This window comes from Phyllobates terribilis, unplaced genomic scaffold (assembly GCF_046119375.1).
Source record: "Phyllobates terribilis strain yellow unplaced genomic scaffold, ASM4611937v1 Scaffold_4__5_contigs__length_816908805, whole genome shotgun sequence".
NCBI classification, from domain to species: domain Eukaryota; kingdom Metazoa; phylum Chordata; class Amphibia; order Anura; family Dendrobatidae; genus Phyllobates; species Phyllobates terribilis.
The window spans coordinates 318,261,646-318,287,741 of NW_027362764.1; the positions used below are offsets into that span (position 1 = coordinate 318,261,646).

The 26,096-nt window shown below is 42.1% G+C and overlaps 1 protein-coding gene across 2 annotated transcripts in view; it reads left to right on the plus strand.

The window, feature by feature from the left end:
• The window catches only part of SPMIP7 (sperm microtubule inner protein 7), a 331,337-nt gene that overhangs the window by 135,272 nt on the left and 169,969 nt on the right, over nt 1-26,096 (plus strand). Inside the window, exons 8-9 of one of the 2 annotated variants that reach the window (XM_073678392.1) lie at nt 2,652-2,695; nt 5,285-5,392. In XM_073678392.1, coding sequence (XP_073534493.1) covers nt 2,652-2,695; nt 5,285-5,392 — 152 coding nt within the window. The remainder of the gene's footprint in view (nt 1-2,651; nt 2,696-5,284; nt 5,393-26,096) is intronic. The other variant, XM_073678393.1, reaches the window with a different exon arrangement.

Sequence of the window (26,096 nt, forward strand, 5' to 3'; positions counted from 1 at the left end):
ACAACCAACAATTGAGCGCTTTCCTCCCACACATTACAGCAAGCATATAACTTTACACACTATCGCAATCTGCTGTCTGGTTAGTATAAAGTCCTCCTTTCACTTATAATAAGTCCTAATCTGTTGTATATGCCAACACCCTTTCTCAATAGTAAGGACTTATTCAATCAAACCCAACTTTTTTATTAGCCTCTGGTGTTTATCAGCATTCAAGGCCTTTGTGAAGACGTCTGCTGTCATTTCTTCAGTAGGACAATACTCTAACTTCAAGACTCCTTGTTCCTGATGATCTCTCAAGAAATGATATTTCACATCAATATGCTTGGTTCTTGGATTGACTCTTTCCATCTGAGCAAGAACAAGACATCCTTGATTGTCCTCTTTCAGTTTTGTTGGTTCCAACTGTGGTTGTCCTAATTCTGTCAACAATTGTCTTAACCACAGTACTTCTTGACTCGCATGTGCTGCCGCAACATATTCTGCTTCTGTTGAAGACAGTGTCACAATTGACTATTTCTTACTTGTCCAACTTATTGGTCCACCTGAGAGAAAAAAAATATGTCCACTGGTAGATCTTCTGTCAGTTGGATCTCCAGCCCAATCTGCATCAACATATCCTGTTAAAATGCAATGATCACTTGTGGGTAATTTCAGCTTAACATTGCTAGTTCCTTTCAAATAACGCATTACTCTCTTCACGGCATTCCAATCAGCTTTATTTGGTTTTGATACCTTTCTACTCAGGATTCCTACTGCTGCTGCGATGTCTGGTCTTGTAACGGTCGCTAGATACAGTAGTTTTCCTATTGCTGTTCTGTATTCTTCATTATTTGGTAGAATATTTTTTTCACTGTTCATCTCTTTGAGATAATTAGTTTCCATTGGAGACTTTACTGTTTTTGCATCCTTTAATCCAAATTTTTCTGCTATGTCTTGAATCATGTGATTTTGATTCAGTAGGAAACTTCCGTCTTCTTCTCTTTTTACCTGTATTCCTAGGTACTGTTTTACATTTCCCAAGTCTTTGATTTCGAAATTTTGCTTCAGGATTTTTAGAATGTTTTCTTTATCCCTTTCTTGTTTAAAACAAATCAAAATGTCGTCTACATATATGAGTACATAAATCCATCTATTAATCAGCCTTTTTGTGTACAAGCATGGATCAGCTTTGCTTCTTTGAAATTTTTCATTTGTAAGTACTTCCGTGATTTTGTCATTCCACGCTTTAGCTGCTTGCTTTAAACCATATATGTATTTCTGTAGTTTGCAAACTTTGTTTGGATTTCTTTCATCTTTGAATCCTGGAGGTTGTTCCATGTAAATGTCTTCTGTTAAATCTCCATTCAAAAAAGCTGTCTTTACATCCAGATGTCTCCGTTACATCTGTTTCATTGCTGCAACTGTAAATAAAGTTCTTATTGTAGTGTGTTTGACAACTGGAGCAAATGTCTCATTATAGTCTTCTCCATATTTTTGAGAATACCCTTTAGCTATGAGTCTTGCTTGGTATCTTTCAGCTGTGCCATCTGTTTGGTATTTTACTTTAAAAATCCATTTACATCCTATGGCTTTTCTTCCTTCTGGCAAATCTGTTAGTGTCCATGTATTTGAATCATGCATGAATTTAATTTCTGTTTCTGTTGCTTCTATCCATTTATTAGCTTCTTCTTTAGGAAGTTTAGATATGTCTTCCCAAGAGGTAGGCTCATAGATTTTTCTTATGCTTGTCTTGTATGAGAGATGTTTTGGTGGTTTTCCTTTGTTCTCTCTCATTGAAAGTCTTGGTTCTGTGTCTGTTTGTAGTTGTGATTCTTCACTTTCAGTATTTTGTTCTTCATTAATTTCTACTTCTTTCTCATCAGATATTTCTTCAGTTATGTCACTATTGTTGTTCTCATATTTTCTTTCAACTGAAATCATAATGTCTTCATTTAAATCTTCAATGAATGTCACACTGTTACTCACCGTAACTCTGTCTGTTTTGGGATCTAGGATTCTATATCCTTTGCAATTTTCACTATATCCAACGAATATTCCTTCCACGGATCTGTTTTGAAGTTTGGAATTTTTTTCTGTTAGAATGAATATAAAAACTTTACATCCAAAAACTTTTAAATGATTGACACTTGGTTTCATACCTTGCCACAGTTCATATGGAGTTTTCGTCAGTTTTCTGGAAAAAAGTCGGTTCTGTAGATATGTAGCTGTCATTGCTGCCTCACCCCAATATTTCTCTGGTAGTTTGGAATCTGTCAGCATACATCTTATCATTTCTGTTAGAGTTCTGTTTTTCCTTTCTTCTACTCCATTTTGTTCAGGTGTGTATGGAACAGTTTTCTGGTGTTCTATTCCATTTTGTCTTAAGTAGTCTTCTATTCTGTGACCTGTAAATTCACCTCCATTATCACTTCTGATGACAATTGGCTTCCTTTGAAATTTGTTACTTGATCTTGTTACATAGTCTACAAGTTTATCAAAAACTTCACTTTTGTTCTTAATTAAGTATGTGACTGTGTATCTTGAGTAGTCGTCTATAAAAGTCAACATGTATCTATTGCCTCCTGATGTAGTCACTTTCATGGGTCCACATACGTCAGTATGCACCAAATCAAGTGGTCTTTCGCTTTTCATCTCTCTTTCTTTTGGAATAGATATCCTTGTGGCTTTGGATTTCATACAACATTCACATCTTACGGTAATTGAGCAAACTGATATCTTTAAATCTTTTGTCAATTCTTTTCTCTGTAGTTCCCTTATACTGTCAGGGTGTCTATGTCCTAGACATCTATGCCACATGTGAATACAGTTTTTGTGATCATGTATACATAGCTTCATCTGTTCCTTTGGTGTGTCAAAATGATATAATTGTTCATCTGCCTTGACTTTGGTTATCACCTTGTTTCCTGCAATAATTGCACACTCATTGTCTTTGAATTTTACTGTAAGTCCTTTTGCTGTTAAACGTTTTACAGATAATAATCCGCCTCCCAATTTTGGAACATACAACACATCCTGTACAAGTATCTTTGAATCTTGTCCGAACTTGTTTGAACAATTTAGCATACCTTGTCCGATACCATCTGCGGTTATTTTGCTTCCATCTGCAAGATTTATCTGCAAGATAAATGGCTTCTTTCTTATCTAAATCAAGATCAGTAAAGAAATTCTTGTCACTTGTCATGTGACTCGTTGCTCCTGAATCAATAAACCAACCAAGTGATGATTTCTTGTCTGTTACTTTAAATGGGCCATTCCAATTATTCTCACATGAATCGGAAATTGTGTTTTTTACTTTCTGTGTATGCTTTTTATGTAGTAATTTTTGTTGTTCTACTTTCCATATGGTACAGTCTTTCTTTAAATGACCTTTTTCTTACATGTGAAGCATTCTCTTGTCTCTTTATTATAGGGTTTTTTAAATTCTGTAGCTTTAAGAGCGTTTTCACTGTCCTTTTCAGTAGAAGAATCATTTCTTTGTTCTTTTCTTCTCTGATATTCATCTATTAGTCTTGTTTTCACGAAATCTAATGTAATGTCAGTTTCTGGTCTCCTCTCAAGGGCATTTATCAAGGCTGTATACGAATCTGGTAAACTGCACAATAATATAGCTGCTACATGACTTTCATTAATGTCTTCACCAATAGATTTTAGCTGTGATATCACTTCCATCATTGAGAATATGTGCTTCTGCATGTCGTCATTTGCACTCAATCTCATACTGTAAAGCTTTCTTAATAAAAATAACTTGTGATTCAAGCTAGGTCTTTCATACAGTTTTCTTAATTCTTCCCACATTCCTTTAGCTGTTCCTTCATTTCTTATATGTATTAATTGAGCATCATCCACTAATAAGCTAATGGTGGCTCTCGCTTGTCTATTCTTCTTATCCCATGTTTGATTATCTTGATCTGGTCTTTCTGTAACAATTACTTCCCATAAATCATCCTTAGATAACAACATCTCTACTTTGAATTTCCATAACTGATAATTTTCACTATTCAGTTTAGCTACTGTGAATTTCAGTTCTGTGTTACTCATCATCTTTATATAGTCTTACTTGTTTAGAGAGTTGTACTGAAGATATTCTCCTGTTTTTTCTTCTTCTTGCTGATAGTTCCTGTATGTCCTGCCTGTGTTGAATTCTTTTGTAATTATATCCAGCTCCTGGGATCATGAATTCCTCTGTCACTCTGTATCTGGATTTATTTCCTTCTGTTTACAGAGCTTATCTGTGTGCTCCGTTATCTGGGGTTATAAACCAGGATCCTCTTGTAGTGCGGGCCTGTAGTGTCTGGGCTTTAGTGTCTGGGTTCCGGCCTGGGCCCATAACCTGTCGCAGAGTGCATCTTCTTACAGTCACCACTGTACTTACGATAGCTTCAATCAGCAAGATATCTTGAGTAAACAGTATTTACTTCATACAGGTTAAACATGAGATACAATTCAGTGTCACACAGTCCGTGTGCTGCTGACATAACACATTCAGGAAAGAAAGAAAACACACAGGAAGTAAAAACAACCAACAATTGAGCGCTTTCCTCTCACACATTACAGCAAGCATATAACTTTACACATTATCGCCATCTGCTGTCTGGTTAGTATAAAGTCCTCCTTTCACTTATAATAAGTCCTAATCTGTTGTATATGCCAACATGGCTATTATTGCATTCAAGACAAAAGCGACACTCATCAATGAGACCTCTTTTTAAAGGCATCAGTAGAACCAGCTGATTTGATTTTTCACTAAGTGGCAGGATTGCTTTCTAATTACTGATTTCAGCTGGTGTCATGGCTTTCCATGGCTTTTTACTCCTCTCTTTCATCATATGTTCAATACTGTTCCCTGTGTCATTTCTCATTTTACATATAACTTAATTTATGGACATCTATGATTTGATTTCTTTGCCTGTGTGGTTTATATGGGTTGTTACTAATCTCTGATGAGAATTTCATGTCAATAGCACATTTAGAAATACATTGATGACGTGTTAAATACTTATTTCACCCACTGTGTGTATACATACACTGTATTGTGCTTTACAACACAATCTATTATAGAATGACAGAATTATCATCTTTTCGTACAGTTTTTTTCCTCGAAACATCTTTGGATTACTATATTCTACATAACCAATTAATTGATAGTAACATTTCACATCTAATGAATATTAAAGACAAACATGAATCAAAATAATTTTTAGATTAAATCATTACTTTTCTATTACTGGAACTTAATGGTATCTCATTGTACTTGGTAATCCAATTTTCATTTGCTTCATTTTAGTACTCCAAACATCCCTGGATACACTGGCAGGGTTCATTGGCTTGCTATCCACCCAGCACATTCTAATCCTCAATCATACCTGTCATATTCAGACACAACAATGGATCGGTACGTATGGGTTGCATTTCTGAAATTTTACTCTATAATCTCTTGAATGTTGCTTAAATATGTGCTTGTTTTGTGTTAGTATTTTTACTTTGTTATTTTTTTTCAGTTTATTGAAGCTTTATGAAAATTCTTATATATTTTTGTATTGCACACTTACATAATTTGTACATGTATATCACACTTGGTTTTAGATCTTGAAAGAGAATCTGTTATGCTTCCCAATGTGAGAAACATGAATTAGAGACCCTGATTCCAGAGGTGTGTCACTTACTGATACTGAGATCTGACACTGTTGTAGAGATCTGTCACTTACTGGCACTAAGTTCTGTCTGTTGTAGCCCGTTTTGTTTTGCAGAGATCATTTACTCTATCTTTTTGACTGTAAAACACACTTCTTAGCAAGAGAAAACTTGTTCAAATGTTTGTGCATTCTGAGAATTCTCTCTCTCCCTGCCCAACACTGATCTGACTGGTCAGTGCCGGCCAGGTAAGGAAGCTGAATGCAGACCCGTGCATCAGGCTCGCAAACAGCATACAAGGGAACAGTGGTAGCAAGACAGGAGATCGAAGGTTCTCATTAGCTGGGGGAATTTTCATGATGTCTTACTTAGGCTTCCTTTACATGTATGGTGATTCCTGTACAGGAAAAAACAGTACTGCTGAGTTCCATGATCCGTGTCCATATGCCATCCGTACTATTTAATATTATTATTATGTCCATATGTGACATACGTGCGGCATCTGTGTGTCTGTATGTCCATGTGACACATCCGTGTGCTGTCTTTGTGTCCGTGTGACACTTACCTGCACCTGGGAAAAGCATCACAGTTTGTTCTGATCACAGGCGCCGGCTGCTGAAGGCAGCTCTCATCATTGTCCCCTACTCCAGCTGAGATCAGTACGAGTAGGAGACAATACTGGGAGTTGTATTCAGCCCCCGCTGAGTACATCCAGTGTAAAATGAAGAATTAAATAAAAAAAATGGCATGGGCTCCCGGTTTCATTATCATAGCCAGCAGAGGGAAAGCCGACCACTGGGGGCTGATATTACTAGCCAGGGAAGGGACCATTAGGCCAAAATGTTCCCTGGCTATTAACAGCTCACAGCTGTTTTATTAGCGATTACTGGCTAGATTACAGGAGGACCCCAGAAAAAAAATTGAGGTAGGGTCCCCCTATAAAATCTAACCAGCAAAGGCCAAACTACAGCAGGCTTATATTAATAGCCATGGATCCTGGCCCCCTACAAAGCCTAATAACATCAGCCCTCAGTAACCCCAGAAATGGCACATCAATAAGATGCACCAAATCTGGCGCTTTGCCTCGGATCATCCCACTTGCCCTGGTGCGATGGCAAGTGTGGTAATAGGGTTGGGGTTCATGTCAGCCTTGTATTGGCAGTTGACATGAAGCCCATGGGTTAGTAATGGAGAGGCGTCTATAAGACTTACCCATTGCTAACCATATAGTAAAAGTTTGTAAATAAACAAAGCCTGAATAAAATCCTTTATTTGAAATAAAAGTCCACACTGTTTTACAAATTTATTTAAAAATAAAAAACAAATTTATACTCACTTAGCGCCTAATCCCTGAAGACATTGTCCCCTGTAAAAAAAAACAACAGAAAATAATAAACCACAAAAATACTCATTTTATACCTAATCCATCGAAGTCCTTGTTCCCTGTAAAAAAAGACAAAAATAAAAAACAACAATATCCCTCACCTGTCCGACATACTGTCCCATGCTGTAATACATCTCTGTGATATTTGGTTTACAACCTGAACAGCGGCATGAGGCTGCAGTCCAGCCTGCAAACCACGAGACAATGAGGGGCTGCAGGTGGAGCTTCAGTGACTAGCGGTGACATCATAGAGGGTCACGCCGGTCACTGAAGCTGCATTTCCACAGGCAGTTCACTGCAAGCAGGAAAATTCTCACGATGCTCGCAGTGATGTCATTGAGTTACTATATCGGGTCACCAAGCTCAGAGGGGAGATAATCAAACAGTTACTGGTGCCAGGGCTGTACAGACACAGAGTGTTAGATATGGCCCATACACGTGTTAGGTGGTCATCTGGGGGTATAGAAAACCTAAGAACGGATCCTCCAGAGGTTCTGTTGGCCCGGTTGTCACCGAAAAATCGTAAATTACTATAGGTCATGTCACACCTGCCAGCTGACCTCCCTGGTGACTCACTTCAGTAGTCCCTTAGTGCCGTTGCCTATCATTGAGGAGCCATTTGATCTCATAGCCATGGATCTAGTGGGACCCCTGGTCATGTCCGCCAGAGGACATCAGTATAACCTGGTGGTACTGGACTATGCTACACGGTATTCGGAGGCCGTACCACTATGAAACTCCTCCACCAAGGGTATAGCCCGAGAGTTGGTCCATATCTTTTTCAGGACAGAGTTGCCTAAGGAGATCCTAACTGACCAAGGGACTCCATTTATGTCAAAGATGATTTGTGATTTGCTGGATTTTTCACCACTCCCTCAACTCCGGACCTCAGTCTACCATCCCCAGACGGATGGCTTGGTCGAGATTTAATAAAACCTTGAAGGCCATGTTGAAGAAGGTCGTAGAGAAGGACGGCTGAGACTGGGACTGTTTACTACCATACCTTCTGTTCTCCATCAGAGAAGTTCCACAGGCCTCTACTGGATTCTCCCCTTTTGAGCTGTTGTATGGCCGACACCCTCATGGATTCCTGGACATAGCAAATGAGACCTGGGAGGCTTAGTCTACACCCTACAGGAGTGTAATCGAACATGTGGCCCAGATGTAAGAGAGGATTGCTGATGTGATGCCTATTGTGAAAGAACACCTACTCGAACCACAAGACCACAAGAGGCACAGTCGAGGGTGTACAATAGATTGGCGAGGGTGAGACACTTCAACCCTGTCTGAGTAAATATGAAGCCGTATCGGATTCCCGAAGCCTGTCGAGAGGTGACCTCGAAAGAGGTGAAGCAGATGCTGAGTCTAGGAGTCATTGAAGAGTCCAAGAGTGGCTGGTCCAGTCCCATAGTCTTAGTGTCGAAATCAGATGCAGAATGGTGGTTTTTCAATGACTAAAGGAAGCTCAACGAAGTCTCGAAGTTCGACACCTACCTAATGCACAGAGTAAATGAACTGATTGAAAGGTTGGGGCCGGTCAGGTATATTACCACCCTTGACCTCACGAAACAATATTGGCAAATTCCCATGTCCCAAGATGCCAAGGAGAAGACGGCCTTCTCAACGCCAGATGGTTGTTTCCAGTACTCAAGGATGCCTTTTGGTTTGCAAGGAGCTCCAGCTACCTTCCAGTAAGCCATGTAGCGGATCCTAGATCCCCACAAGAAGTATACAGCGGCCTAACTGGATGGCATCATGATCTACAGCCAAGATTGGGGAAGCCATCTGAGCAAAGTCCAAGCAATACTTGATGCTCTACGGAAGGCGGGGTTTTCCATAAACCCGAAGAAATGTGCCATGGGCATGGAGGAAGCCAAATACTTGGGCAATGTCATAGGCATAGGGGAAATAAAGCCCCAAATAAATAAAGTTGATGCGATGCAGAGTTGGCCACAACCTCTCTCAAATAAGCAGGTCAGGACGTTCCCGGGTATTGTGGGATACTACCGTCGGTTCGTCCCTAACTTCGCTATAATAGCCGCCTCTCTGACGGACCTCCTTAAAAGGGGCAAAGTTGGCTATGGCTAATTGGTCTCCAGAACCTGAGACGGCCTTCCAGGAACTGAAGCTAGCCCTGTGTAAACATCCAGTGCTGGTGGCTCCAGATTTCTCTAAGGAGTTTTTGGTCCAGACGGACACATCAGATGTCAGGCTGGGCGCTGTCTTATCACTAGAGGTGAACGGGGAAGAACACGGCATAATGTATCTAAGCCGGAAGCAGTCATCCTGCGAGAGGAATTACTCCATAGTGGAGAAGGAATGTTTGGCCATCAAGTGGGCGTTGGAAACTCTCTAAGATACTACCTCTTAGGCACGAAATTCCTAATGCCAAACCATGCCCCACTGAGGTGGATGAGGGAGAAGAAGGGGAACAATCCCCGAGTGACCAGGTGGTTCCTAGCGCTTCAGGATTTTAGCTTCCATGTAGAGCATAGACCCGGGAAACTGCATGTCAATGCTGACGCACTGTCGACGGTCCACTATTTGATAGCGGAAGGTGCCAAGCCCCCCCGGCTTTGGGCAGAGGGGGGATATGTAAGATGGCCACCGAACAGGTCCTTGAGGGGAGATATGTATCATCGAGGTTGGTAGCTTCGGTGATGTAAGCCCGGGAAAGCATGCTCCAGCACATATAGTGCTGAGAGAGTTAATAGGGCGTATCAGGGCTGGGCTTTACTAGTAGTCATAGAGATGGGTGGGAGTGGCTTCTCATATATCCCCACCCCGGGCGCGTGTTTTGGTATATCAAATGGAGACCAAGTGTTTCATTCAGTTTCTGTTGCTGGAGGCGTGGAGACCTCCAGTGTGTTTTGCTAAAAGACACTAACCTGAGCGGGTGAACCCACTATACCGTATGGACTGTTTATTTTTTGTTTTCACTCTGTGCCGGAAAAGGCTTTTGCTTTGTTTCTTACGCTGAGCAGTTTATGAAGTCTGAATAAACCTGCCTGAATATTTTTATGAAACCGCTTCCTGTGCCTACCTCAACCGCAGCTGAGTACCAAACCCTATAATATACAGTACAGACCAAAAGTTTGGTCTGTACTGTATATTTAAAGTCTCATTTAAAGATTTTTCTGTATTTTCATGACTATGAAAATTGTACCTTCACACTGAAGGCATCAAAACTATGAATTAGCACATGTGGAATTATATACTTAACAAAAAAGTGTGAAACAACTGAAAATATGTCTTATATTCTAGGTTCTTCAAAGTAGCCACCTTTTGCTTTGATGACTGCTTTGCACACTCTTGGCACTATCTTGATGAGCTTCAAGAGGTAGTCACCGGAAATGGTTTTCACTTCACAGGTGTGCCCTGTCAGGTTTAATAAGTGGGATTTCTTGCCTTATAAATGGGGTTGGGACCATCAGTTGTGTTGTGCAGAAGTCATGTGGATACACAGCTGATAGTCCTACTGAATAGACTGTTAGCTGTTTTTTTTTTCTGAGTGGCCATCATTACTTTAAGAAATGAAGGTCAGTCAGTGCGAAAAATTGGGAAAACTTTGAAAGTGTCCCCAAGTGCAGTTGCAAAAACCATGAAGCGCTACAAAGAAACTGGCTCACATGAGGACCGCCCCAGGAAAGGAAGACCAAGAGTCACCTCTGCTTCTGAGGATAAGTTTATCCGAGTCACCAGCCTCAGAAATCGCAGGTAAACAGCAGCTCAGATTAGAGACCAGATCAATGCCACACAGAGTTCTAGCAGCAGACACATCTCTACAAGAACTGTTAAGAGGAGATGTGCAGCAGGCCTTCATGGTAAAATAGCTGCTAGGAAACCACTGCTAAGGACAGGCAACAAGCAGAAGAGACTTGTTTGGGCTAAAGAACACAAGGAATGGACATTAGACCAGTGGAAATCTGTGCTTTGGTCTGATGAGTCCAAATTTGAGATGTTTGGTTCCAACCACTGTGTCTTTGTGCGACACAGAAAAGGTGAACGGATGGACTCTACATGCCTGGTTCCCACCGTGAAGCATGGAGGAAGAGGTGTGATGGTGTGAAGGTGCTTTGCTGGTGACACTGTTGGGGATTTATTCAAAATTGAAGGCATACTGAACCAGCATGGCTACCACAGCATCTTGCAGCGGCATGCTCTTCCATCCGGTTTGCGTTTAGTTGGACCATCATTTATTTTTCAACAGGACAATGACCCCAAACACACCTCCAGGCTATGTAAGGGCTATTTGATCAAGAAGGAGAGTGATGGGGTGCTACGCCAGATGATCTGGCCTCCACAGTCACCAGACCTGAACCCAATTGAGATGGTTTGGGGTAAGCTGGACCGCAGAGTGAAGGCAAAAGGGCCAACAAGTGCTAAGCATCTCTGGGAACTCCTTCAAGATTGTTGGAAGACCATTTACGGTGACTACCTCTTGAAGCTCATCAAGAGAATGCCAAGAGTGTGCAAAGCAGTCATCAAAGCAAAAGGTGGCTACTTTGAAGAACCTAGAATATAAGACATATTTTCAGTTGTTTCACACTTTTTTGTTGAGTATATAATTCCACATGTGTTAATTCATAGTTTTGATGCCTTCAGTGTGAATGTACAATATTCATAGTCATGAACATACAGAAAAATCTTTAAATGAGAAGGTGTGTCCCAACTTTTGGTCTGTACTGTATAGTTACATAGGTTGAAAAAAGATGTAGGTCCATTAATTTCAACCTTCCTCCACCAATTATACATTTTATCACTAAATTAACTATAACCCACAATGTTATCTGTACTGAGGAAATTATCCAGCCCTTTTTTGAAAGCCGAAATAGTGTCTGCCATTACTAACTCTTGTGGTAGGACATTCCATAGTCTGACTGCTCTAACTATAAAGAACCGTTTCCTGTTTAGCTGCTGGAATCGCCTTTCTTCCACCCATAATTAGTGCCCCCTGGTCCTTAATATGTTCTTTGGAAGGAATAAGTCATGTGCCAGTCCTTTGTACTGACCACACATATTTATACATGTAAATGAGATCTCATCTGAGGCGTCTTTTTTCTAAGCTAAACAAACCCAACTTTTTCAACCTCTCATCATATGTGTTATCCTTTAAAGAACTGTTATTCAATGGGGCAGTACAGATGAACATTTTTTTTCACTGACTGAATCTTTATGTAAAAAAATCGCAGCATCGCTACATTGGATGAGACTCACCCATTCAAGTCTATGGGTGCAAGAAAAAAAAATCAGATGTCAAACGGTGTGTAGTGCGGCGGTGTTCACATTGTGCAGTAATGAGGCAGCGACCCTGTAAAGTTCAACTTACATGTCTTCATGTTACAAAAACTCACAAAGTAAAGGTAAATGGTATCCTCCGGATCGCAGCCGGGTCGTAACACAGTCCATCTCCAAACCCGTTACCGTGGGCGACTGCACCACCTTGTCGCGCTGAGGTGCGCCAGTAGTTTTGCTTTCTTAAGCTCTGTGTTTGCTTCACGCAGACCTGTGTTGCTGAGCCACCTGCTCTGCAGCTTGCAGACAAATAGTACAAAAGCCAAAGTAAAGGTAGCACTCACCAATAGTTCCAAAGATGTCCTTTATTTGTACTCACAGTACATAGTAGCTAGCAGCATCGGACGGAGGTTCCTGAGGGTGTGCGGGGGAGTGAGAGAGAGGACGACGGCCGTTTCGCTCCCTTCCAGAGCTTCAACGGGTCCCAGGTGAAGTGAACACCTAATCACTGCTTTTTAAGCAGCCAGCATGTCATGCACATCAATACATACACGTGCAATATGATTAGTGCGTTAAAAACAATTCATGCTTTCTATAACTGACCTGCAATAATAATGAGGCGGACAGATATGTGAAAGATATAAAAGACAACACATAATTTCATCATTATAAAAAAATAGAAAGATCTAACTTCTCATTTAAGCCCAGTGGTCCCTGGGCTTCAGAATTAAGGATCCATCTGGCTTCGTGTTGTAGCAATAGTTTATTGCGATCACCGCCCTTTGGGGAGTTTTTTACTTGTTCTAGTCCTGCAAACTGTAATACTTTAGGGTCTGCATTATGACAATCTATAATATGTTGAATTAATTTTGGTGAACCTTTTCTTGTTGTAATTGAGTTATAATGTTCTCTAAATCGTACAAAGAGGGGTCTGATAGTCTTACCAATATAAAATTTTTTACAAGGGCATGTACTTACATACACCACGTAATTGGATCTGCAAGAAATAAAGTCATTAACTATATGGGTAATGGCACCAATTCTTAAAATTTTATCGACATTGTGGAAATTGCAAAAGGTGCAGTGCTCGCATTTAAAGTTACCTTTGGGGGTACTTTTTTCAAGCCAAGTTTTTTTTATTATATTCAACATATCTATTTTGAGTGATAATATCTCCCAGATTTTTACTACGACGATATGAAATCAGTGGCTTTTTTGAAGCTCTCTCTGTTAAATCTCTATCTTTTTCTAGAATGTACCAGTTATTCCTAATAGCTTTATTTATTACATTAGATAGTGGGTCAAATTTGAAATTGAAGATGAATCTTTCTTCTTTTTTGTCTTTTAATCTATTCTTTAATAATTCTGCCTGGGTTTTATTAACCGGCTCAGGACCGCCCACTGTACATAAACGTCGACGCTTGCTGGGCTCTGTGCAGCGCCGACGTTTAAAAACGGTGGGTGGTCCCGCAGCGCTCAGGACCCCCAGGATCCAGCAAGCGCTGCGATTCCGGTGCAGAGCGATAGCTCTGACAGGGGACATCATCGGGACCTGATTGGATCAGGTCCCAATGATGTTAACCCTTTGCTATCTTCTATATGCCACGATCTATAGTGATCGCGGCATATAGAAGATAGTGAGAGGAGAGGGGGTTGTCAACTTACCTCTCCGACGGCCCCCTGATAGCTTCCAGGACCTTCTGTTGTTATGGCAGCTGGAGGTCACATGACTGCCTCCAGATCTGCCATATATGGTGTCCTGCTGAGCTCAGCCCTGCAGCTGAGTCCAACAGGAGACACTGACTGTGAAACAGTCAGCAAAGATGTCATGCAATGTAATATATGTCTATTACATTGCATGACATCAGTGATTGGAAAAATAAAATTGAATGTCCCATACAGGGACTAAGTAAAAATGTAAAAAAAAAGTAAAAAAAAGTTTTCAAACTGTTAAAAAAAAAATCACAAAATAAATAAAAATAAATAAATAAAATATTAAACCAATAAATCCGTATATATATATGTAAAAAAGTGCACATATTTGGTATCGCGGCGTCCGAAACAACCCGATCTATAAAACTGTCACACTAATTAACTCCTTCTGTGCACACCGTAATAAAAATAAATAAAAAACGGAGCAAAAAACTATGCTTTTTCATCATATCGCCAAACAAAAAGTGGAAAAAAATGCGATCAAAAAGCAAAATGGAAATAAAAATGGTACCGCTGAAAATGTCATCTTGTTCCGCAAAAAAAAGCCACCATACAGCTCTATCAGCCAAAAAATAAAAAAATTATAGCGCTCAGAATAAAGCGATGCAAAAAAAATATTTTTTCTATAAAATTGTTTTATTGTGTAAAAGCGCCAAAACATAAAAAAAATATAGTAAGTGTAGTATCTCTGTAAACCTACTGACCCGATGAATAATGCTGCATTATCACTTTTACCACACGCAGAATGGCATAAAAAAAAAACTCAAAAAACAATTCCTGAATTGTTGGTTTTTGTTAATTTTACCTCCCAAAAAACGGAATAGAAAGCGATCAAAAAATGTCACGTACCCAAAAATGGTACCAATAAAAATGTCAACTCATCCCGCAAAAAACAAGCCATCACATGACTCTGTCGGCCGAAATATGGAAAAATTATAGCTCTCAAAATATGGCGAAGCAAAAACTAGATTTTGCAAAAAAGCGTCTTAGTGCGTGACAGCTGTCAATCATAAAAACCAGATATAAATCTGGTATCTCTGTAATCGCACCGACCCGAAGAATAAAGTAATCTCATCACTTATACCGCACGAGGAATGGCGTAAAAAATAAATAAAACCAATTCTTCACCTGCTACTGATTTGTTTATTATGTCTCCCAAAGATCGCAGTAAGGCTCTGCTCACATTTATCCTGCGCTCTGGTCTGAGCACTTACACCAGAGTTTCCGTGTGAATCTCTGAAATACGTGATTCAGACGGAACCCATGACGGAAGATTCCCTGTAATGAGGCAGATATAGGCCACTGTGGATGCCATCTGGCCTGTGATCCCACAGTGTCAGTTTTTTTAGGCGTGCATAAAAGTGCGGTTGGCCACAGTTTTGTGCACTTCTGAAAAAAAAGGACACCGCTAAACAGAGGCCAGACGGAGTCCAGAGTAACTCTGCTGCCTCATTACAGTGAATGGATCCCGCAGGGGTTTCATCTGAATTACATCACTTGGAAATTTAGATGGAAACCCCGATGTAAGTGCTCAGCCTAGAGCGCCGGATAAATGTTACATAAAATGTTCCCAATAAAAGCTTCAACTCAGTCCTCAAAAATAGCTAGTCCCCACTCAGGTCCGTCATCTGTTAAAAATATTCCAAGTTACTGGTAGCAGAAAGGCTCTGGAAAAGCGAAATGGCCCTTGCCCCCCAAAAGAAATTCAGAAAATTTTGTGCTCCCAAATCCAAATGCCTATTCTACAATAATTTGTTCTCCAATTGTCAAATAGCGCTCCGTCCCTCCCAGATCTCGCCATATGGCTAAGCGGTACGATACAGCCACATATGGGGTATTGCCACTTTTAGAAGAAATTGTGTGACACATTTCGGCACCATTTTTACCCATTTCCCTGTGTGAAAATGTAAAATCTGAGGGTAAAACATTTTTTTTGTGGTAAAAATATAATTATGCTTTTTTCACTGCCCAATGGTATAAACTTAAAAATTAAAAAATACTCACTACTTCCCTAGATGAATTCCTTGAGAGGTGTAGTTTACAAAATGGGGTCACTTGTGGGGGTTTCTGCTCTTTTGGCATGTCAGCGACTCTTCAAATGTGGCATGGTGTCTGCAACCTATCCCAGCCAACATAGCGCTCCTTTCTCTTCCGAACCCTGCCGTACACCAAAGCAGTGGTTTTCCCCCACATATGGGGTATCGGCGTACTCAGGAGAAATTGCACAACAAATTTCATGGTGCAATTTCTCCTGTTATCCTTATGATAATGCAAAATTAGGGAATGAAAAACATTTTTTGTGGGAAAATTGTGAAAATTTTATTTTTACGGCTCAATATTATAAACTTCTGTGAAGCACCTGGGGGTGCAAGGTGCTCACCACACATCTAGATAAGTTCCCTAAGGGGTCTAGTTTCCAAAATGGTGTCACTTGTGGGGGGTTTCCACTGTTTAGGCACATCAGGGGCTCCCCAAATGCAACAAGGCGTCCGCTAATTATTCAAGCAAATTTTACATTCAAAAAGTCAAATGGCGCTCCTTCTCTTTCAAACCCTGCCGTGCACCCAAACAGTGGTTTGCCTCCACATATGGGGTATCGGCGTGTTCAGGAGAAATTGCACAACAAATTTCATGGTGCAATTTATCCTATTACCCTTATAATAATTCAAAATTAAGGGATGAAAAACGTTTTTGTGGGAAAAATGTAAAAATTTTATTTTTTACAGCTCAATATTATAAACTTCTGTGAAGCACCTGGGGGTGCAAGGTGCTCACCACACATCTAGATAAGTTCCCTAAGGGGTCTAGTTTCCAAAATGGTGTCACTTGTGGGGGGTTTCCACTGTTTAGGCACATCAGGGGCTCCCCAAATGCAACAAGGCGTCCGCTAATTATTCAAGCAAATTTTACATTCAAAAAGTCAAATGGCGCTCCTTCTCTTTCAAACCCTGCCGTGCACCCAAACAGTGGTTTGCCTCCACATATGGGGTATCGGCGTGTTCAGGAGAAATTGCACAACAAATTTCATGGTGCAATTTATCCTATTACCCTTATGATAATTCAAAATTAAGGGATGAAAAACGTTTTTGTGGGAAAAATGTAAAAATTTTATTTTTACAGCTCAATATTATAAACTTCTGTGAAGCACCTTGGGGTTCAAGGTGCTCACCACACATCTAGATAAGTTCCCTAAGGGGTCTAGTTTCCAAAATGGTGTTACTTGTGGGGGGTTTCCACTGTTTAGGCACATCAGGAGCTCTCCAAATGCAACATGGCGTCTGCTAATTATTCAAACAAATTTTACATTCAAAAAGTCAAATGGCGCTCCTTCCCTTTCAAACCCTGCCGTGCGCCCAAACAGTGGTTTTCCCTCACATATGTGTATTCCATTTTTTCCTGTTACCCTTGTGAAAATAAAAAAAATGGGTCTAAAGTAACATTTTTGTGAAAAAAAGATAAATGTTCATTGTTTTCTTCCACATTCCAAAAATTCCAGTGAAACACCTGAAGGGTTAATAAACTTCTTGAATGTGGTTTTGAGCACCTTGAGGGGTGCAGTTTTTAGAATGGCATCACTTTTGGATATTTTCTGTCATAAAGGCCCCTCAAAGTCACTTCAAATAAGATGTGGTCCCTAAAACAATGTTTTTGTAAATTTTGTTGGAAAAATGAGAAATTGCTGGTCAACTTTTAACCCTTATAGCTTCCTAACAAAAAAAAAATTGAGTTCCAAAATTGTGCTTATGTAAAGTAGACATGTGGAAAATGTTATTTATTAACTATTTTGTGTGACATATCTCTCTGATTTAAGGGCATGAAAATTCAAAATTTGAAAATTGCAAAATTTTTGCCAAATTTCCGATTTTTTCACAAATAAACGCAAGTGATATCGAAGAAATTTTACCACTATCATGAAGTACAATATGTCACGAAAAAACTGTCTCAGAATTAGGAGGATCCGTTGAAGCGTTCCAGAGTAATTACTTCATAAAGTGACAGTGTTCAGATGCATTAACATATTAGTTGCCGTTGATTTACGGAATGACTCTGTAATGATGTTATTATTTTGGATAGAAATCCGTACATCAAGGAATTCTAACTTCAAATTTCCCAATATAGAGGTAAATTTCATATTTAAAGTATTTACAGAATTTAGATATAGTACAAAATCGTTGAACTGTGTCTCTGAACCTGCCCATATCATGAACACGTCATCCACATATCTGTGGTATGTTTTGATGTATTCTAAAGAACGGATTATCGTTACTGTAAATATAAATTTCTTAAAAAGCTGCTAAAAACAGATTAGCGAATGTACATGCAACGGGGGTACCCATTGCGGTCCCCGTTATTTGTGTGTACCATATTTTATCAAACTGGAAGGCGTTATGAGTGAGAATAAAGGTCAATGCTTTTTTTACAAACTCAGTGTAGCGATCTTCCTTTTGTGCCTTTTCCAAGATGTCGATAATAGCCTGTACACCTGCATCCTGTGGCATGCATGTGTATAGGCTCTCGACATCTATGGAAGTTAGGTGCCAATCATCTTGCCATTCTACATCTCGCAGTATTCTTAAGAAATCTCCTGTATCTTTTATATAAAATGGAATTCGTTTTAATAACGGTTTCAATAGCCAATCAAGATATTTGGATAGGGATTCTGTCACAGAGCCTATCCCGGAGACTATTGGTCGTCCTGGGTGATTGAGTAAACATTCATGCACTTTTGGCAGAAAATACCAGTGCGGTTTCTTTGGAAATTCAGGTAGTAGTTTCTCTGCTGTTTTCTTTGCTAAAGTGCCGCTCTCCACTGACAATCTGAGTAGAGACCTTAATTGGTCCTTGGATCTTTGTGTGGGGTCTTTATCTATTTTTTTTTATGTATTTTTATCTGACAAGTGTCGCATCGATTCCTCTAAATAATAATTTTTTTTCATCAACACTATATTACCCCCTTTAGCTGTCCTTCGGATTACTATATCATTCCAATTTCTAATCTCTCTAAGGGCTTGTTTTTCTCCTGTGTTCAAATTATCGACAGGTTCATTATAGACCACAGATTGAATATCTGAAATCACCTGTTCTTGAAATAAATCGATAACATTACCTGGTGTAACTGGGGGCATAAATGTAGATTTTATACCTCCTGTAAAGGGGGGGATAGTAAGTATGTTCATTGGTTTCTATCTCATTTGAGGGGGAATTATTAATGCTCAATAATAGATTAATGTCAGACTGTTGTACACGATTCTCTGTAGATATACTAAACCCTAAACTGTCGATAGTACTTGGGATCTCTCCTATCAGGGAAGGTGTGGAGTTCAGATCTTTATTAACAAATAGTTTATATAAATGCATTTTACGTGTTGCCTTATACAAATCAATTTTAAAATCTGTAAGATTACATTTTTCTGGTATACAGAAATTAAGTCCCTTTTTTAAGAGATTAGGATGATTATTTGACAGCGTGTGATCAGTAAGATTTACTATTTCATTGCTTGAGTCATTTATGTCATTCATTTTCTCCAGGAGACTTGTTTCCGTTTGGTGCCTCTAATTATTGCGTTCTTGTCTCTTTTTCCATTGCTTCCCCCCCTCTCCTTGATCGTTTTCTGGTGGTATAGAGTTTTTTGGGACTTGTTCATTTTGGGTTGTGTCCATACTATGCGGATCTTCTCCTTAACTCGAGTCGGAGTCCGTAGTCCAACCATCAGTATCTGTTCTTTTGAATTTTTTGAAGCTAGATTGAGGAGACCTTCTTGATTTGAAATTGAACTTCCTTGTATACGGTATGTTTTTGTTCCATCTAAAGATATTATTCGATTCAAAGTCTTTTTTATCACGGATAAACTTGTCTTTTTTTCTGTTTTATTTCAGCTTGTAGAGGTACCAGTTTTTTGTCGAGTTTATTCAAAAAGATTTTCGTTTGATTCTCCAATAATCTTAAAGATAGTTCTGTTTTAGCTTTATCCAATTGTGCAGTTATATTACTTAGTTCTGTCTCATTGCGGGTTAAAGTCAGTTTTAGAAGTTGCATAGAGCATTCAAGGTGGATATTATCCCAGGCTTTTTGGAAAGATTCATCCTCTCTGAATTGAGAGATCTCTTTGTAGACTCGCAGACCATGAGGGATTCGATTAGAGTCCACATATGATTTCAAAGATTTTACTGTCCAGAACAATTTTATTTCTTTTTCAGCCAGGGAGGTGATCTTTTGTTCTAGGGATTTAATCCCAATCACTTCTAGTTCGTCCTTCATATTGCAGTCAGCAAAGAACTCCCCCGCATTCTCCAAACCCGTTACCATGGGCGACTGCACCACCGTGTCGCGCTGAGGTGCGCCAGTAGTTTTGCTTTCTTAAGCTCTGTGTTTGCTTCACGCAGACCTGTGTTGCTGAGCCACCTGCTCTGCAGCTTGCAGACAAAACACTGACACACCCAGACCTTTGCTGCAGGTTTTTAAATGAAATCTGTGGCCATGAGCCACTTATAAGACCCGGCTGGAGGGAGTGAACCGCCCCATTGCCACCTGTAGTTCACTCCCAAAATAAAAGCTCATGCCGGGTTTTCTTGAATCCAACTTAGCCAAATAGCTTGCCCAAGTTCAAACTTTACTTTTATTCTGCACTGCAATCACAGCTGTGTCTGTGACTGCAATGCAATCCAGCGGGTTCAATATGCCTCTATGCACATCCTAGGAGACACATACTACCATCCCTCGCATATGATCCCTTTCTGTCACAGGTGTGTCAGAAGTGACAGTCGCCCTGCTGTTGTTGCAAGAGATCTCTACTTTTGGCGTTAGACATCTTCTTAGAGGCTGTCTCTAGGACCTAGCGGCTACCTTCCTCTGGTTAATTAACTCCCTGGTCTGAGTGTATAAATACCTGCTGTGTACAGAGGGAGGTGTCAGTGATATTCATTACTCCTTGGGAGTCTTCAGCAAGAGCAGTACTTCCTCCTCTCTGGTGTTTGAGGACGTGTGCGCATTTGTCTGGAGTCGTCTAAAAACTAAGCGATTTCCCCTGTTTGTCCTTCCTTTTTGTCTTTAGAGTTCAGTGGAGATCGCCTAGTGCTCATCCCTTCCCTAGCCTGAGTCTAGCGCCAGGGAAAGACAGGGCGAGGAACGCGTGCGGCGATTGATTAAGAGCCAATATAGGGTTGATAGTTGAGACGGGGTGACACTAGACCAGACTAGGAGGTCTCCACTCCCCCCTTTCCCTAGTGTCTGGGCTACCTTTCTCTCTTCCCTCTGTGTTGCACTAAGTGTTTCCCACACCTTGCGTGACACTCACTGCCTCACAGGTGCCACAGTACAACATCCGATTTTTACGGATACATTGCAATTCTGTAGTATAGGAAACTGTAAATGATTGGTAATAGCTGCTGAGTAAAAAAAAAAGATTGCACACCACGGATGACAAGTGAGAAAAAAAATCATCTCAGTTTTCTGGATGAAACGCTAACCGATTTTTTTTTATAATGTCATGTGACCCTAGCCTTAGGGTTAGAAAAAGTGTGCTGAATCATAAAAGCAGCTCTTAGCTCTGCACATAATTCATTACAGACTTCATTCATTAGAGGTTCATCTTATGTGAATTCGGTCACTGCAGAGTGCAGCAGGCGAGGACAAACTCATATCGACTACTGTGCTCTGTATTGACACTGGTAGCACCAACCAAGATGTCAGGGCAGCCGCTGAATTCATTATTCATGCACTTTGGCTTAATCAGTACAGCATTAGCTCCCTGAATTATTTGGCAGTTGGGGTGCAAAGTGCAAAATTTTACTACGCTATAGAATTTTGCGCACAAGTTAACCACCTCCCCAAGCTACGTGTCTGGGTCAGTGACAAGCTGGTACTCTACATTTTATTTGTTTTAAGTCCACTTGGTCCCACTGCGCATCTTGTAACTTCATCTTTCACTTATGTTTTTTCTACCTCAAACGTATAAATTTTGCACCCCTCAACTCAATGGTGTCCTAGACTGTGTCTACATCTGTGTCTAAATACATTCTGTTTTTTTTTACTCCACAGCTATTAATCTTTTACAGTTTCCTATGTTACAAAATTACAATGTATCTGTAAAGATCAGATGCCATACTGATGGTACATACAGCATGCAATTTTTTTTTTCTCACACCCATCTGATTTCAGAGTGAAATTGCATCATGCCAAATACAGCTAAGAAAAATACGCAGATCTGCACGGCATAATTGAATAACATTGGTCCTAGTGCAATCCAATTTTTTATCGGATTGCACTCGTCCGAGTTATACTCTGATAATGCCCCGTCTCATGCTGCACATAACACATCTGCATCTCTGGCTGCTGTGGGCATAAAAGGGGACAAACTTATGGTGTGGCCCCCATGCTCCCCTGACCTCAACCCCATTGAGAACCTCTGGAGCATCATCAAAAGGAGTGTCTATGATGGCGGGAGGCAGTTCACATCTAAGCAACAGCTCTGGGAGGGTATTCTGTCCTCATGCAAAACAATTGAAGCAGAAACCATCCAAAACCTGACAAATTCAATGGACAAGAGAGTTCAGAAGCTCCTTTCGAACAAGGGGTCCTATGTGCAAATGTAACATCACCTAGAATAAAGTTTTGAGTTGAAAACTGTTTGATTTCAGTTTCTAATAACCTGCTAATGCTTATAATTTAAAAAATGACCATTTTTTTGTTCTTTATTAAAATGAAAAGGTTGAAAACTCTTCTGTGCATAATAATTTGGAACATGCATTTTGAGTGCAGTTTTATTTTTTTATTTTTTTAAAAATATACTGTTATCATAGGCAGTTTGTACAAAAACCTTTCAATTGTACTCAAATAGTTATTTGACTGGAAAATTACAATGACTGCAATTCATATAGGTAATTTGGGAAAATCTGAGAAAATATTATTTGCATAATAATTTGGAACAAAGCGTATCTTGTGTCTGCATGGCTGACGGGTTACAAAGTATAAGGCTGCGTGCCCACTATGCGTTTTTCAAGCATTTTTGCTGAGGAATTTCCGCAGCAAAAACGCTTGGTAATATGTGCCCCATGGTCCCCAATGATAATCCGCATGTGCTGTGCACATGCTGCGGAAATTTCCGCTGCGGATTATCATTGCGGAAAAATACGCAGCATGTCCATTAATTTTGCGGACACGCAGCGTAATTGCCGCCATTGACTTGCATTGAAACGCATAATATCCGTGTCAGTACATTTGTACACATGGATATTATGCGTTTCTATGTGCGGATGGTACCCGGGTTTGGAGAAGATGAGACTCTCCTCCAGACCCAAGTACCTTAGAACATGTTAAAAAAAAATAATAATTTAAAATAAAAAATAAAGATTATACTTACCTTCTGATGTCCTCCCGGTGTTTTCTCCCCTCCGTCTGGTCTGCTGTATGGGTCGTGGTGTTGTGAAGGACCTGCCATGACTTCATTGAGTCATGTGACCTGACACATGACTCAATGACGTCACCGCAGGTCCATCACACCACCGCGAGCCGCCCAAGACACTGGACGGAGTGGAGAAAACACCGGGAGGACATGCCAAGAGAGTGCAAAGCAGTTGTAGCACCCTGAGGATTCGGCTGCTACAGGGGTATTACACCTCAAGCCAGAGGTGTGATATTCCACTCCCGGGTAAGGATGGAGTGTGGAACTGAGCTCAGATAGCTGCATACACTACATACATCCCATTTCCGGGGGACAGACCGATGGTACTCCCACTAGGTATATGTGCAGGTACGACAGTGTCTGTCCCTGGCTGGAGTGGGAGGGGGGTGGAACATCCCAGTAGTGTAGGGGCAGATAGGGGGAGCAGTCTGGGTAAGGCTAGGAGCTCATTGGGTGCTGGTCACCTGAGCTCACACATAGAGGGAGTATATAAGGTGGGCACCATCTTAGAACAGGGTCTTTTGTAGAGAGGTCCAGGAGAGCCTGCAGAGAGAAGAGAGAGAGGAGGAGAGAAGGACCCAGAGGGGAAGAAGAAGGAACCCCAAGAACCCAGAATTAGACCAGAAGGGTGAAGGGTTGGCACAAGGGTACCGGATCCCAAGCTGGCAGAGGCAAAGCACACCTTAGCCAGAGACCGGAGGTCGTGGGCAGGATCTGCCACGACCCTCACCAAGTCCACAAGGAAGGCACACCAGGTATAGGGTCAGGGAACCCCGAAGAGGTGCACCCACCAAGAGGCCCGAGGGAGCCGGACATAAGTGGACCCCTGGTGAGAACGGCCAGTAGAAAGGAAAGTCAGAAAGGGAGCTCAGGACCACGCTCCAGAATTGCTTGGGGGTTGGCCGAGTCCAGGACCTGGTGGACGCAGCACGGCTCGGGCGGTCACTCAAGGCCAGAGTGACCAACAGAACAGCAGTAAGTAAAAACCCTGAACTGCACAGCCCGACTCTGAGTCTTCTTACCATCCACACTGCACCTCCACTACCACCATCCTCTACACCTGACCCCCTGAGGCTATACCCCTCCCGTTGGGGGTTATACTACCACAGCTGCACACATACCACCAGCCTCAGCGGACCCTGCTGCAGCGGCGGCCTTTTGACCGCAAATCAACGGGTGGCGTAGTCGACACTAAGAACACTAACAACATCTGTAAAGACTGCCACACACTGAGTTTGACACCCTGGGCACGGACCGGGTCGCCGCCACTCGGAGACTACAACCCCCATCTGATCCGGCTCCGGGTATCCCCCAAACAGCACTGGCCCAGGGGGCGCGTCAACTTTGGCGTAGTCGGCAGGATTTCGTGCCCGCAACCACCGGGTACTGCGTGCCTGAAGAAAAGTTCACATTTACCTCAAAAAGAAGTCTCCCGCCGATTCCAGAGGGTCCCCGCCATCGGACGCCATCACGGATCGTTTCCCGCCGGTTGCCCGCCATCTGCAGCCTTTTTCCCGCCATCTACGGAGTTTCCCGCCACTGGGAGACGATTCCCGCCATTTCCAGAAGATTTCCCGCCTTGGAAGAGCAGACGCCATTATGGGCGTGCCAGAGGGTGGCAAGAGGCCACCTCCCATCGTGGGCCAGGTCAAGGAATGGCGCCAAAAGCGGAAACCGCCCCCACTAACAGAGACTGTGATGATAGAAGTGTCCATCAGCGTGAGAGAACTGCCCCTGGAACTGACAATCACTAAGATGACCCGGGACCATCCTCAATGTGGGCGGAGACAGAACAAAAGAACGAAGATGGGTGCAGCCTGGAGGAGTCTGGAGAGAGCGCACCCGGAGACAAGAAGTCTGGAGAGGAGTCCAGAGAAGTCGTACCCGGAGATGGAGGGAGAGTCAGGCAGCACCGACCCTGTGGTCAGGAGCCTGCTGCAAGCAACAACCCCACTAGGCCTAGTGGAGATCCTAGCACAGCTCCCCCAAGACCGGGAGTGTGCGCAGACCGCGCTGGAGCGCCTCGCACGGAGGATGGCCCAGGTGCAGCGAGAGACACTGACGGAGTGGAGCCGAGAGATGGCCCTGCAGACAAGAACCCGCCAGCGAAGCACGCCACCCGAGACGAGGAGACAGACCGCCTCTGAGGATGGTGCAGGAGGAGTGAAGGCCAGAGACGGCGCCGAGGAGGGAGCTGAACGGACGGAGGCAGGTAAAGGGGACGTCACTACCCCGAGATGAGAAACCGTGAGCCTGCCCCAGCTCCCCGTCGCAGAGCCCGAAATTCCCCCTGCCGTGCCCGTCGCTGCACCGTCACCTCTCCAGACAAGGCCTCAAGCAGAAGCCGCGGCCGCGACCCTTGTGACGTCACGCGCCTCAACCCTGAGCGCGGCAAAGCAGGAAACACGACCGGCCTGGTCGCAAGGCCGAGTGCCCCCGGGCGCCGCAGTACCAACAGCGCCCTCCACCTCCACTGAACCACCGGCCTGGTCGCCGGGCCAAGTAACCCCGGGCGCCGCCGTCTTCACGGTGCCCTTTACCTTCAGGGTGCCCCAAGCCTGGTCGCAAGGCCTGGTGAACCCGGGCGCCGCTTCCACCACCGCGCCCTCAACATCTAGAGTGCCGCACCTGGGTGAAGACTTGTTTGCCCAGCACACTTGCCCGGATGGGCAGCCCTCTGTGTGGCCACCGGAGTACCACCATCCCCGACTCCGGAAAGAAAGACCCCTAGA